This window comes from Indicator indicator, chromosome 9 (assembly GCF_027791375.1).
Source record: "Indicator indicator isolate 239-I01 chromosome 9, UM_Iind_1.1, whole genome shotgun sequence".
Lineage (NCBI taxonomy): Eukaryota > Metazoa > Chordata > Aves > Piciformes > Indicatoridae > Indicator > Indicator indicator.
Window position 1 is genome coordinate 37,496,446 of NC_072018.1, and position 14,627 is coordinate 37,511,072.

At 58.0% G+C, this 14,627-nt stretch overlaps 1 protein-coding gene across 1 annotated transcript in view; it reads right to left on the reverse strand.

Moving 5' to 3' along the window:
• Positions 1-6,351, reverse strand: part of ADAM17 (ADAM metallopeptidase domain 17) — a 30,929-nt gene extending 24,578 nt beyond the window's left edge. The window contains exon 1 of the mRNA XM_054383613.1: positions 6,252-6,351. Coding sequence (XP_054239588.1) covers positions 6,252-6,351 — 100 coding nt within the window. The remainder of the gene's footprint in view (positions 1-6,251) is intronic.
• Between the last annotated feature and the right edge of the window lie 8,276 nt (positions 6,352-14,627).

Sequence of the window (14,627 nt, forward strand, 5' to 3'; positions counted from 1 at the left end):
AAGGCATCCTGCAGGAACGACGCAGAGAGACTTCTCCTGAGGGTGTCCTGTAAGGCCATGTCCACATGGAGCAAGGGCTTGTGGTGACAGGACAAGGGGCAATGGCTTTGAGCTGGTGTGCTGGTTTGAGGCCAGCCAGAACATCTCTTGCCCCAAAAGGGACAAAAGAATGACACACGGAAACAGATTGGAGAGTGATGGAAAGTTTAAGTGGAAAAGCGATTGGTGAAAATACAGAAAAACTACAAACTACAAAGCATAGTGGAAAAGAACACCAAAGCATACAGAGTCCCCCACACAATACCCAGAGGTTTCCCAATCCTTCCCTCCTCCCACCTGAGGGTCTACCCAATCCCTCAGGGCTCTTCCTTCCCCCCGCCTCCCACTGCTAGGCAAGTCTCAGGCTGGCCAGGTCTGAGACTGCCCCCCCCTCCATTCTCCTCCTGGCATTAGGCCTAGTCAGGCCTAAGAGGCCTGAGATACCCCCCCGGCATAACCCGATAAGAGAGGACATCTCCCATGGGAGCAGAGAGGGAAGAAAGAGGAAGAGAATGACTCTGCAGATGGCTTTATAGGGCGCAGGATTTATGGGTAGAAATACGTCGTTTCCTGTGTCCACCCCTAGTGGGTGGGTACCTGGGACACCAGAGGTGTACCTCATGCAGCAGTGGCAGGGGGCACCCAGCCTAAACTGCCACAGCTGGAAGAGACCAGGTTTAGCCTGTAGAAGGAAGAAATTCTTTAGAGTGAGGTGGGGAGACACAGGAACAGGTTGTGGATGCTCCCTCCCTGCAAATGTTCAAGGCCAGGTTGAGACACAACCAACTTTCAGCTCATGTAGCCAAACTGCCCTGCCAGCTCAAGCCAGAGCAGCCTCAGAAGACACTGAAATTGCAGCCCATGGGAGGGAAATCAGCCACCTGGCTCCTGCCTAGGGCTTGCCTCAGTCTCCAGCTGAGGCTTCAGTCCAGCAGGATGAAGTTTGATCTTGCATAAGGATTTGGTTACCAATCAGCTCACTGCATGCCCTTGACAATGAGCTCAGCTTCAACCCCTCAGCCCTCCAGCAGCTGCTCCTGGCCTGCTGGGCTTGCTGCATTTTGCCTCCCCAGACTCCAGCCTGCCTGTGAATGCTTGGTGCTGCCCTCTGAACAACACAGCCAGCTCAGGCTGCTCACCCACACCACCACTTGTCTGGAAAGCTCCCCACCCTGTGAGCTCTGGTCCTGTGCTGACTCTGCAGGTCAGCAGCTCTGTAGATGCATTCAGTGATGCACAGCACTGCAGCTGGCTGCTGCCACTGGTGGCCTTCTCAAGGACACAAAGTGCTGGCATCACTCTGAAGTGTCTGAGCGCTAAGACAAACATCAGAGAAGGTTCTCTTAGAGATTCATGGAATCATTTAGGCTGGAAAATACCTTGAAGATCATGGAGTCCAACCATGAACCCAGCACTGCCAAAGCACCCCAAACCATGTCCCTCAGCACCACACCTCCATGGCTTTGAAATCCCTCCAGGGACTCCACCACTGTCCTGGGCCACCAGAGGTGACTGACAATGAAGAGACCAAATCTGAGAGGAGCTGACATTAATTTTTCAGAGGCAAAACTGCACAAGAGTCAGTGTGCTGAGCAGCAGAGGCCTGCTTCTCCCAGGCTTCCAAAATCACAGGGTGAAGGCTCCCTTTGCATGGAGTCCATGGGCAAAGCAAGTGGTGAGGGGAGCAAGGTACTGCTGGGAGCTGCAGCATGAGAACAGCTGGACACTGGAATCATCCCCCAAGGGCAGCAGTGGAGTCCTCTATGGACAGCTTCCAGACTCAGCTTGGCAGGGTGCTGGGCCAGCTCACTGCAGCTCCACCAGCACCTAGAGAGGTTGGAGGAGATGGTCCTTGGGGTCCCTTCCAGCCTGCCCTGCTGGGATTAAGAGCAGCACTGCTCCCAGCTCAGCTAAAGGCAGCCAGCTGAGGTGGAGCCCATCCTGCCTTCATCCCTCCCCTTGGGCACAGCCACTGCCAGCCCTCAACACACAGGGCAGGTCATGAGCAGGGCCAGGGAGAGGAATCCACCAACAGAAAACACCCAAAGGCTGCCACCCTGCCCCTCACTGGGGAATCCCCAGAGGCCCTGGGGCTTAGCTCCCTGACTGTGCTCAGAGGAATGGGGAAGAGAGCAGAAAGCTGAGGCCAGGGCTGTGGCAGTCCCAATTTAGATCAGTTTAGACTGCTGGAGCACCACACCCTGAGATTACTCCAGAGGAGAAGTGCTGGGAAACTACCCACAGCTTCCTGCCTCCATCCTAGCCTCTGGCAAACTGCTTCTCCTCTCTCAGCATTTGGGTTCCTTCCTGCAACACTGAACTCAGAGAAACAGGCAAGAAAGCCTTACTAGGAATCCCTCAGAGGCAATCCCTGGAACTTCCTTAAAGCTGCTGCTGGCCAGGAGTCTGATTTGAGTTTACCAACCCCTGTGCTTAACCACAGAGCTCTCAAAATAGCAAAGCTGAGGTTAGGAGAAGGAAACCAGCAGCAAATCAAGCAGTGTGGAACTGGAGGAGAGCAGAAGAGCAGAGAAAAAGAGGACTGTAAAAACCACACTGGGGCAGGCAAAGATGATCTGAAGAGCAGCTGGGAAAAAGCATCAACTTAATACTTGGAACAGCTCTTCTCACATCCAAAGCCACAGCCCAGCCCCACCAGAGGGGCTGATAAAATAAATCAGCTGCAAAGAGGACCCCAAGAAGAGATGCTAAAGGCTAGCACCAAGAACTAGAAAATAATGAACCTTGCCATTCCCTGCGGAGGACACCAGGAGTTTCCCCAAAAGCTGCTCTTGAGAGGAGCTCAAGATGTGACCCCAGCTAAAGCCTCGGGAAAAGGGACTTCAGAGCACACCAACCACAGGAGCAGTAATCCAGCAGGACAAAACTGCACCAACTCAGGGATCAGAGAATGGCTGGCTTGGAGAAGGCCTCTGAGAGCATCCAGTCCAACACCAACCCAGCCCCACCATGGCCACCAAACCATGGCTCCAAGTGCCATGGCCACAGGGTTCTGGAACACCTCCAGGCATGGGGACTGCACCACCTCCCTGGGCAGCCTGTGCCAGTCCCTGACCACTCTTGCATCAAAGACATTTCTCCTCCTCTCCAACCTATCCCTCCCCTGGTACCATTTCAGGACATATCCTCTCCTTCTAAAGCACAGCAGGAATGAAACTGGTCAGCTGCCAGTGCTGGTGTGCAGGTATGGTGCCCCTGGGCTGGCTTTAGGTGGCCTGTAAGGTGGTGCCACTGCAGTCCTGGGCACAGATCTCCAATAAGGACAGAGGGAAACCCAAGGCACAGATAAAGTGCCTAGAAAAAAGGAACCAAGCCCCAGCAGCTCACTTCTGCCTAGGAATTGTTCCACAGCCTGAGAGTTTCTCCCTCAAAGAGACACCAGAGGAGACAAACTGCACAGGTCTGCAAGTCCCCAAAGGTGGAAGGAAAGGACTCCCCTGTCCATATTCACCACCTCACACAGTCCCAGCATGGGGGGCTGGGAAGGGCCTGGCCCCTTCTTCCCCCCACCCCTCAGAGATTTACAGACATTGCTCAGATCCCCTCTCAGCCTTCTCCTCTCCAGGCTGCCCAGCCCCAGGTCTCAGCCTTCCCTCCTCGCAGAGATGTTCCAGGCCCTTCAGCATCCCTATGGCATCCACTGGACACTCTCCTATATCTCCCAGTCCCTCTGGAACTGGGGAGCCCAGACTGGACTCAGTACTCCAGGTGTAGCCTCACCAGGGCAGCACAGGGGGAGGAGGAGAGTCTCCCTTGCCCTGCTGGCCATGCCTTTCTTCATGCCCCAGGAGACCTTTGGCCTCCTTGGCCCCAAGAGCACATTGCTGGCTCATGGGCAACTTGCTGCCCCCCAGCACTGCCAGGTCCTTCTCCCCAGAGCTGCTCTCCAGCAGGTCCCCCCTCAGCTGTACTGCTGCAGGAGGTTGTTCCCCTCCAGGGGCAGGACCCTCCCCTTGCCTTTGCTAACTTCATGTCCCCCAGCTCTCCAGCCTGGGCAGGTCTCCCAGCACAGCCTGATGGGTGGCAGCCTCCCCTCCCAGTTTGGTACCATCAGCAAACTGGCTGAGGGTCCACTCCGTCCACTCTGTGCCTTCATCCAGGTTGTTGAAGGTGTTGGACAGGACTGGGACCCAGTCCTGACCCCTGGGGAACACCACCAGCCACAGGCCAGTGCTGATCACAGCCCTCTGAGTCTGCCCTTCAGCCAGTCCTCCACCCACCTCACTGTCCCTCCATCTGAACTACACTTCCTCACCTTGCCTATGGCAGACAGTGTCCAAAGCCTTGCTGAAGCCAAGGCAGACAACATCCACTGCTCTCCCCTCCCCTGCCCAGCTGCTCACAGCACCACAGCATCATTTCCCCTTGCTGAATCCATCTGACTGCTCCTTTTCTTCCACATGCTTAGAGGTGACCTCCAGAATCAGCTGCTCCATCACCCTTCCAGAGATGGAGGGGAGGCTGCCTGGTCTGGAATTTCCTTGGTCCTCCTTCTGGCCCTGTTGGTATTGGCTTTCCTCCAGCCCCCAGGCACCTCCCCTACTCTCCAGGAGCTCCAAAGATGATGCAGAGTGGCTCAGCAGTACCACCTCTCAGCTCCCTCAGCACTCATGGGTGCCTCCCACCAGGGCCCACCTGTGTGTGGCTGCCCAGATGATCTCTAACCCAACCCTCCTTGGCCATTTCATTCCCCAGACTTTCTCTCTCCCTTTCAGGGTCTGGGATTGCTGAGGGCTGCTCTCAGCAGCAGACATGAGGCAAGGCAGCTGTTCAGTAACTGCCTTCCCTGCATCCTCTGCCACCAGGGCTCCCACCTCACTCAGCACTGGGCCCACATTTTCCCTACTCCTCCTTTTGCTACCAATGCACTTGCAGGACCCCTTGTTGCCTTCCATGTCCTTTGTCAGCTTCAATTCCAAGAGAGCCTCAGCCTTCTTCATAGCCTCCCTGCATACTCTGCCAACATTCCTGTACTCCTCCCAAGTGGCCAGGCCCTTTGTCCACAGTATTGTGAACTTCTTTCCTCCCTCTGAGTTTTGCCCGGGAGCTCCTTGCTCTCCTTGGACAGAAGTTTGGAAGCAGCAGAGAGGAGCTTCCCCTCTATGCAGGGACCTCCCAGTCCAAGCATCATTGCCAAGGAGGCCAATACCAAAGGATAAGGACGACACAAACCTGCAGCAGAAAGGTCCTTCAGGAGGCATAAAAATCAGCCCAAGATGCAGCATGTGTGCTGAGGAGCTCCCTGAGGCTGCAAGGCCACTGCTGTGTTTCTGTTACACCTCCTGCAGCAACCACCACCGAATCCTGTCTTCCCTGGCTCCCTGCACTCACCAGCTGCTGAGGTCTGCACAGACAAGTCCAGGTGCAGGAAAGGAGGACCACAGGCACAGCCTGGACACCTGTCAGGAAATCTGCTGAGAGATCCGAGCTAAGGCGGGGCCATAGCTGGGAGAGGTCCCCTGGCTAGGTAGCACCACCACTGCCTCTTGCAGGAGCTCCTCTGCCAGCCCAGAGATAAGCTTTTGCTTGCTGTGAGTGGTAAGCTTCGGCTAACGGACCAGAAGTTTGCAATTGCTTTACTCCGGAGCAAAACCCTCGATGCAAAGCTAAAGTTTAGGGAAGTGAACTCTAAAGCAAAGTTTCTCCTTCCTGTTAAGCTTTCTAGAAGCCACAGCAGCTCCAATAGCTTCAGGCTCCCTCTCAGCGGTGACTCTCCAGCAAGAGCTATGACAGGAGGCCATTAGACGATTATCCTGCCTTAACCTAACGCAAACTCCCGTGAGGAAACCTGGGCAGCAGTCCTCGAGTGAGGATGAAGCGTTCTGCAGGCTGCCCTGCGGGGAGCAACGACTGCCCAACGCCGCCCAGCAGCGATGCCTTCAGCCACAGGGGAGCCACCGCAGCACCAGGAACAGGCTCCGCCGTACCCCGGGCGCTCCCCAGCCCGGCCCGGCCCGGCCCGGCCGGCAGCAGCCCCGGGAGCAGGCCGCAGCCATGCCCTGGGCCACGGGCGGCCCCTAGGGCAGGTGCTCGGCCAGGCCACAGCGGTCCCGCTCCTCCCTCCCCCCGCTGCTCCCCGTCGGTGGCCGGCAGGCCCTCGGCAGCCGTGCCTCCCCACCGCCCCTCCTCGGCCAAGCCGAGCCTGCCGCTCTCGCCTCCATGCAGCCGCGGTCCCCGGCCCTGCCCCTTACCGTAGCGCTGCCGGCGCGGCGGCCGCCCCAGCGCCTCCAGCCCGCCCGGTGCCCACAGCTGCAGCAGCAGTGCGGGGAGCAGCCACAGCCGGAGCCCCATGGTGCGGGCGCGGCCCCCTCCAGCTCCGTCTCCCTCCTGCTCCGGCCGCCCGCTCGGCTCACATCCGCCCGGGGGAGCTGCGCCGGCCGCCCGCCCGCCGTGCTAGCCGTGCCCGCCGCCCGCTCCCGGAAGCGCGGCGGCAGCGCCGAGCATTGTGGGGGCAGGCGGGGCCGCTGCAGCGGCATGGGGGCTCTGGCCGCAGCCCCGGGGACACCGTGCCCGGTGCGGGGGGCAGACGGCATGGGCGGCTGCGCTCCTGCCTGCCAGGGTCTTGGGGTTTGCAGCATCCTCCCCGCCGGGCGGGTCCCGGTGTCCCCGAGCGGAAAGGAGCCTCCTGTCTACAGCTGGCAAGGGAGGGGAATCTGTGCCTGCAGCCCCGCTGTGGGCTGAGCACGGAGGCAGGCTTGTCCTGGGGCACTCCAGCACTCTCAAAGGGAATGACTCGGGATGGAAAAGGCCTCTGAGAGCATCCAGTCCAACACCAACCCAGCCCCACCATGGCCACCAAACCATGGCCCCAAGTGCCGTGGCCACACCTTGCTGGAACACCTCCAGGCATGGGGACTCCACCACCTCCCTGGGCAGCCTGTGCCAGTCCCTCACCACTCTTGCACCAAAGACATTTCTCCTCCTCTCCAACCTAACCCTCCCGTGGCACATTCCAGGCCATCTCCTCTCCTTCTAGGGTTGGGCTCCTCCCCTGATCCTAGGGAGCAGAGCCCAACCCCCACCTGGCTGCAGACTCCTCTCAGGAGCTGTAGAGAGCAATGAGGTCTCCTCTCAGCCTCCTCTTCTCCACACCAAACCCTCCCAGCTCCCTCAGCTGCTCCTCCCCAGCCCTTTTCTCCAGACCCTTCCCCACCTCTGTTGCCCTTCTCTGGACCTGCTCCAGCTCCTCAATGTCCTTCTTGGAGTGACAGCTCCAAACCTGACCCCAGCACTCAAGCTGTGGCCTCCCCAGTGCTGATCCAGGGGACAATCCCTGCCCTGTTCCTGCTGCCCACACCATTGCTGCTCCAGGCCAGGCTGCTGGTGCCCTTCTTGCCCACTGGGCACTCCCTGGCTCATCTCCACCTGCTGCCCACCAACACCCCTAGGTTCTTCTCTGCTCGGCAGTTTCCATCTGCTTTGCCCCTGGGGCCAACAGTCAGCTGCTCCCAAAGTGCACAACTGCTGGTAATAAACCCATGGCAGCACCTACCTGAGCTGGAGGTGACCTCCTCCAAGTACAGTAATTGGGTTTGTGTCCCTGGGCTGGGCTCATAGCACCTCTGGGTGTGAGGCATTCTGTGTTTATACAAACACATCACAGAGTGCATCAGGCTGGCAGGGACCCTCCAAGGGCATCTTGCCCAAGCCCCCTGCAGTCAGCAGGGGCTGCAGGTCAATCAGTTGCTCAGGGCCACATCCAGTGTGACTTTGAGTGTCACCTTGTGTCCAGCACAAGAGCACTTGGGCTGTGTGCTAATGCTCAGCACTGACAATGTTTCAGTTCCTTCCGCCAGCAAAGGCTCTCAGCCATTTTGTGCCTGGTGTTGGGGCTCACACAAGGCTGTGATCAGTAGAATCAGTCCCACAATGGCTCAGGCTGGAAGGGACCTCAGAGCTCATCTGCTCCAACCTCCCCACCATGCCCAGGGACACCTCACAGCTAGACTCAGCTGCTCAAGGCCTCATCCAGCCTGGCCTTCAGCACCCCCAGGCAGGAGGCAGCCACAGCCTCCCTGGGCAGCCTGTGCCAGACTCTCACCACCCTGGGACTGAAGAACTTCTTCCTCAGCTCCACTCTAACCCTGCTCTGCCTCAGCTTCAAACCATTCCCCCTTGGCCTGTCTCAGACACCCTCAGGAGAAGTCTCTCTGCAGCCTTCCTGCAGGATCCCTTCAGGTCCTGGCAGGCAGCTCTAAGGTGCCCCTGGAGCCTTCTCCTCTGCAGGCTGCACACCTCCAGCTCCCTCAGCCTGTGCTCATAGCAGAGCTGCTCCAGCCCTTGGATCATCTTTGTGGCCTGCTCTGGACTCTCTCCAGGAGTTCTGTGTCCCTCTGATGCTGGGGACACCAGAGCTGGACCCACAGGATATGGTGGAGTTAGAGATGTGGTTGGACTGCAGGATCCTGAAGGTCTTTTCCTACCCAAGTGGTCCTGGTGCCATGCAAAGGGGCAGCAGCTTGTGGGGTGCTTGGTGAGGACACAGCACACTGAGCACAGACTGAAGCAGTTCACTGCATACAGCCAGCAAAAGGTTTTCCTCTGCAAAGAGAAGCTGGAGAGGAGCAGAGCCAGCTGAGCTTGTCCAGGAGAGCTGCTTTAAGAAGCAGCAGCTGCTAGAAGAGGCCAGGCCACTCCCCAGTGACCCCAAATCCCCAGTTTAGGAATTCTGCCAGGCAGGGAGGGGGATGTCCTGGCAAAGCCCTGGAGGAGGGTGCAGGAGTGCCTCTGTTTGGTGAGTGTTTGACTGGGAAATGAGAGCCCTGAGGAAAGCCTGCTCTGGGTGCTGAGCTGAGGAGATAAGCTCCCACCCAGCCCTGGGGGAGTGGCCAAGCTGCAGCCAGCTGCAGTCTTTCCCATGGGAATCATTGGAAACTTTGTAGCTGAAGCTGGGTGAAGCCCTGGGAAGTACAGTGTCTCTGAAGCAATGGGATGGGAGGAAGGAGCTCAGAAGTGTTCCACTTTCATGGAAAAAATCTCCTTGAAAGTCTTATGAGGAACAGCTGAGGGAGCTGGGGGTGTTCAGTGTGGAGAAGAGGAAGCTGAGGGAGACCTCATTGCTCTCTACAGCTCCTGAGGGGAGGCTACAGGCAGGTGGGGCTTGGGCTCTGCTCCCTAGGATCAGGTGATAGAAGAGGAAACGTCCTGGAATGTGCCAGGGGAGGGTTAAGTTGGAGAGGAGGAAGAATTTCCTTGGTGCCAGAGTGGTCAGGGATTGGCACAGGCTGCCCAGCGAGGTGGTGGAGTCCCCATGCCTGGAGGGGTTCCAGAACCCTGTGGCCATGGCACCTGGGGCCATGGTTTGGTGGCCATGGTGGGGTTGGGTTGGTGTTGGGCTGGAGGATCCCAGAGTCCTTCTCCAACCCAAACAATCCTGTGCCTCTGTGATCACCCCAACCTCTGCTGACACATCAAAGGACAGAGAGAAAAGGGACTGAGAACCCTCAATCCCCCAGGGATAGGCTGGAGATGAGGAGAAGATTCTTTGCTGCAAGAAAGGTCAACAGGAAGCAGCTGGATGTGTCCCTCCTGGCTGGGAGTCTGTTCCCCTGCACTGCAGGAGCAGAGGATGTTTCTCTTCCCTGAAGCAGAGCACAGATGCTCCTAGGAGGTTGCTTCCTGCTGCTGCAGGCTTTGGGCACTGCCCAGGGAAATGACCTTCCTCTGGCACCAAGTGCCCCCAGCTCCTTGTGCTTGCCAGGAGATGGTGCTGCCAGCCTCCTGTCTGCCCCCAGCCTCCTGTCTGCCCACAGCCTCACACAGCCATGCAAGGGGTTGGGCTGGAAGGGACCTTGGAGATCATCCAGGTCCAACCCCCTGCTGTGCTGTGGGCAGAAGCTGTGGCACTGCTGCAGAGGGGGCAGGAAGGGGTTAAAGTCTCAGCCTAAAGCCCCCGAGGCAGTTTTGGCAGCTCTGATGGGAGCAGCCCTGTGGCCTCTGCTTCCACCCTGCATACTTCACAACATCTGCCCTAGGACATCTCTATCCAGCTCTGGGCTCCCCAGTTCCAGAGGGACAGGGAACTGTGGAGAGAGTCCAGGGGAGGCCATGAGGATGGTGAAGGGCCTGGAACATCTCTGTGGGGAGGGAAGGCTGAGACCTGGGGCTGGGTAGCCTGGAGAGGAGAAGGCTGAGAGGGGATCTGAGCAATGTCTGTAAATCTCTGAGGGGTGGGGGGCAGGAAGGGGCCAGGCTCTGCTCAGTAGTGTCCTGAGACAGGACAAGAGACAAAGGGCACAGCCTGGAGCCCAGGAGGTTCCACCTCAGCATGAGGAGAAACTTCTCTGGGGTGAGGCTGCTGAGTGCTGGAGCAGGCTGCCCAGAGAGGTTGTGGAGTCTCCTCTGGAGATTTTCCAGCCCCACCTGGATGTGTTCTGTGTGCCCTGTCCTGGGTGCCCTGCCCTGGCAGGGAGTTGGACTGGATGAGCTCCAGAGGTCCCTTCCCCACCACTCCATGGTTGTATGATTCTGTTCTGGTCAGCACTGTGCTGGCCTTACAGAGCCAGGGGGAGCTGCCAGAGCAGATTTGCTTCCTCTGGAGTTCAACAGCTCCATTCCTTAGCTTGCTTTGCCACCAGCTTTGCTTCCCCGTGGAATTGTTTGCTAACACTGCTGGCTGCAGTGAGAGAAAAGAAAAAAGGGAAAGAAACTGAGGAACTGGCTCTCATGTCAAGGTTTTGTGGTATCCTGGCTCTAGGATCCATCCTGGTGACAAATATCCTGAGAGCTGGTGGCAGTTAACCCCTGTGGTGCCACTCTCCTGCTTTTCAGAGGGGTTTGGGAGGTCTCTTTTCTCTCCTAGGAAGCAGCAGCAGCCCTGATGTGAAAAAGAAGAGCACAAAAGAGACTCTCCCAGCCTTCAGGCACTTCTGGGCAATATTTTTCAGCAGGCTCCTCTCTCTGCAGGGAGGATTTTGGATGTCAAGGCAGCAAATGTGGAGCTTTTGGGCAGTAATGAAATGTAGGCAGGTCTCCAGCTGCACTGTTTGGGTGTTTGGTTGCCAGCAGACTCCAGCAACCCAAGCAAAGCTTGGCAGCTGGACAGCTGAACATCAGCTGAGCTGCAGAGAAAAGTATTAGGAGAACTTTATGCACTCACTGGGATCTGGGGAGTTCAGAGAGGTGCTGGAGAGAATCCAAGAGAAGTTGTGAGGATGCTGGAGGGGCTGGAGGACCTGACTGGGGAGGAGACAATGGTTAGGGGTGGAAAAAGCCTCTGAGATCCTCCAGTCCAACACCAACCCAGCCCCACCATGGCCACTAAACCATGTCCCCAAGTGCCATGGCCACAGGGTTCTGGAACACCTCCAGGCATGGGGACTGCACCACCTCCCTGGGCAGCCTGTGCCAGTCCCTGACCACTCTTGCACCAAGGAAATTTTTCCTCCTCTCCAACTTAGCTCTCCCCTGGCACATTCCAGGACATTTTCTCTCCTTCTTATCTCCTCCAGACACCCTCAGGAAAAGAAGTCTCTCTGCAGCCTTCCTGCAGGATGCCTTCAGGTCCTGGCAGGCAGCTCTAAGATTCCTCTGGAGCCTTCTCCTCTCCAGGCTGCACACCTCCAGCTCCCTCAGCCTGTGCTCACAGCAGAGCTGCTCCAGCCCTTGGCTCATCTTTGTGGCCTCCTCTGGACTCTCTCCAGCAGCTCTGTGTCCTTCTTCTGCTGGGGACACCAGAGCTGGAGGCAGGATTGGAGGTGAGGTCTGAGCAGAGACATCAAACTACATCTGCTGGTGACTTTGATCTCCCTGAGGTGGGTCCCTGAGCAGCAAGAACCTCTCCATTCCATCTGGAAAAGAAAAACATGGAAAAACTTCACAAGCTAAGGGAAAAACCAAGCAGCAAGAGGCAGGCAAGAGCGTGTTCAGGGCAGGGTGGGGAGTCCTCAGTCACTGCTTCCACCCAGGGCCCTCAGCACTCAGCCCTCCCTCACTGCTCAGTGTGAAGCTTCCTTCATCATCAAGGCAGCTTTGCTTATAACCCACAGGGATCCATTTCCGTTCCTTAGAGCCTGAGGGGATTTTTCTCCTCACTGTTGTAGAAATTGGGATCACCCCGCACAGCAAATTCCTCTAGGAAGAGGAGTGCAGGGCATGGAAAACAGCCAAAGTGCCTGGGTGTCTGGCTCCACAGGTGGCATGGTGGAGAATCACTGAGTGGTTGGGAACAGAAGGGACCTTTAAAGGTCACCTGGTCCAAGCCTGCAGTGAGCAGGGACAGAGCAGGAGAGAGCTCCTCCCTTGGCCCACACGAGGAGTCAAGAGCTGCTCACCTGTGCCAGGGGAGCACAGGACTGGGCCAACCTTCTCCAGCCAAGCATGGCCCAGACACCTACTTCAGAAGGCTCCCCAGAACATGGAGTCCACAGAGCTGGGCTACAGAGCAGGGCTTCAACATCCTGTGACACAAAAACTCTACTGGGAAAGGTTTGAGGCCACCAGAAGAGGTCAGGAGAGGTTGGGCACTGCCCACTCCCTGGGCAACCTGTTCCAGTCTCTCCCCACCCTCACTGGAAAGACTTTCTTCCTCATCTCCAGTCTCACTCTCCCCTCTCCCAGCTCAAAGCCATTGTCCCTTGTCCTGGCACTCCCAACCCTTGCCAGAAGTCCCTCCCCAGCTCTCCTGGAGCCCCTTCAGGCACTGCAAGGCTGCTCTGAGGTCTCCCTGGAGCCTTCTCTTCTCCCAGCCTGTCCCCATAGCAGAGGTTCTCCAGCCTCTGATCATCTTGGTGGCCTCCTCTGGCCCCTCTCCAGCAGCTCTGTGTCCTTCCTGTGCTGGGGGCCCCAGAACTGGGCACAGGGCTCCAGGTGAGATCTCAGGAGAAGGAGATTGTCCTGCAGCTGAGGAGACAGCCCTGAGCTGCAGGTGGAGCAGATGCAGGGCAACTCTGAAGGGGTCAGGCTCTGGTGTCCAGCTGAGCAGTGCTGGCAGGGTGGTGGCCCAGGAGCCCCAGGCCAGCTGTGCTGCTCTGGCAGAGTCCCTACAGCCTGTGGTCAGTGGTGCTTGCAGGCCCAGCTGGGCACTCAGGGACAGCTCTCGTGGAACACAGCAGTGAGGTCATTTGGTCCATCCCAGCTGCCAGGGCTGCTCCTGCAGGGCTTCCCTTCCCACACCAGGAGCTCTCCAGCTCCCTCCTGCAGGGTGGGGCTGCAGCCCTCAGCCCCTTTGGCTGTGCCCAGCAGAGCTTTAGAGGACTTCTGGACACAGCTGCTTGGAGAGGGGCTCAGAGCTCGCAACCCCAGCACAGCTCCAGGGAGCTGCAGGGCACAGCCAGCCCTGGGAGGCTGATGCTCAGCAGAGCTTTCAGCAGCAGTTGTGCAGTCGGTGGGAGGGCTGAGGGCTGCCTGCATGCAGCAGGAAGTGCTGCTCTGACTCAGCTCTGCCTTCCTGCTGCAGGCTCCCACAGCCTGCAGGGAGCAGGCAGAGCCTGCAATCCTCTGAGCAGCCTCAGCAGGACACTGGTGGTGCTCCAGGGTGCCTTGGGAAAGTCCTTAGTGCTTGCATCCCTCAGCAGAACACAGGATTGTGGAACGGGTTGGGTTGGAGAAGGCCTCTGAGATCCTCCAGCCCAACACCAACCCAACCCCACCATGGCCACCAAACCATGGCCCCAAGTGCCATGGCCACAGGGTTCTGGAACCCCTCCAGGCATGGGGACTGCACCACCTCCCTGGGCAGCCTGTGCCAGTCCCTGACCACTCTTGCACCAAGGAAATTTTTCCTCCTCTCCAACCTAACCCTCCCCTGGTACATTCCAGGCCATTTCCTCTCCTTCTGTCACCTGGAGCTGTGGAGAGGCCATGAGCTGCCCCTGCAAAGAGCAGCAGCTTGCAAAATGAAAGCACAACAGCAGAACCTTTCTCCCTTCCATGTGCCAGGGCCCTGCTGCTCCACAGCACTCTGCTGGGCAACCCAGGGCAGGCCTTCTGCATCCCTCCTTCCCCTGCTGCTTTTCCCTTGGCACTAGGGACTCTGACACATCAAACAAGATGCCCCCATACAGACTCTGATCAAATGGTCAGGAGCAAACCCCAAATCCAGATCAGATTGATCAAGAACAAACCTCAATTCCAGATCAATCAGGGACAAGACACAAGTCCCCTGCAGCTCCCATCCAGAACAGAGCTCTGCCATTCCAACCATCCCAAATCCAGCTGCTGCTGGAGAGGGACCAGAGCTCTGCCATTCCACCCATCCCTGCTCACCCAGGAGCTCTCTGTGCAGCCCTGCTGACAGCACAACCCTGCCTGGCTTTTTGCCCTCCTGGTGCTGTCCCTCCTGGTGAGGAGGCAGAGGGAGGTTGGAGCTGTGCTGCTTGCCCTGGACAGAGGCTGGCACCTGCCTTCAGAGCAGGCCCCAGGTGCCCTTGGGGCATGACCCCAGCTCTCTGGTGGCTGAGCAGCTCCTGGGCAGTGCCAGCTGTGTGCTTGCTCTGCAGCAGGAGAACCTGGGGCTGGCAGCTCTGGGGCTGAGGGTTGGCAGGGATTGTGGAGGTGTCCTCAGCAGGGAGCACTTCCCAGTGGAGCTGGGAGCAACCCAATGCCATCTGAGAAAAAACACAAGAGGG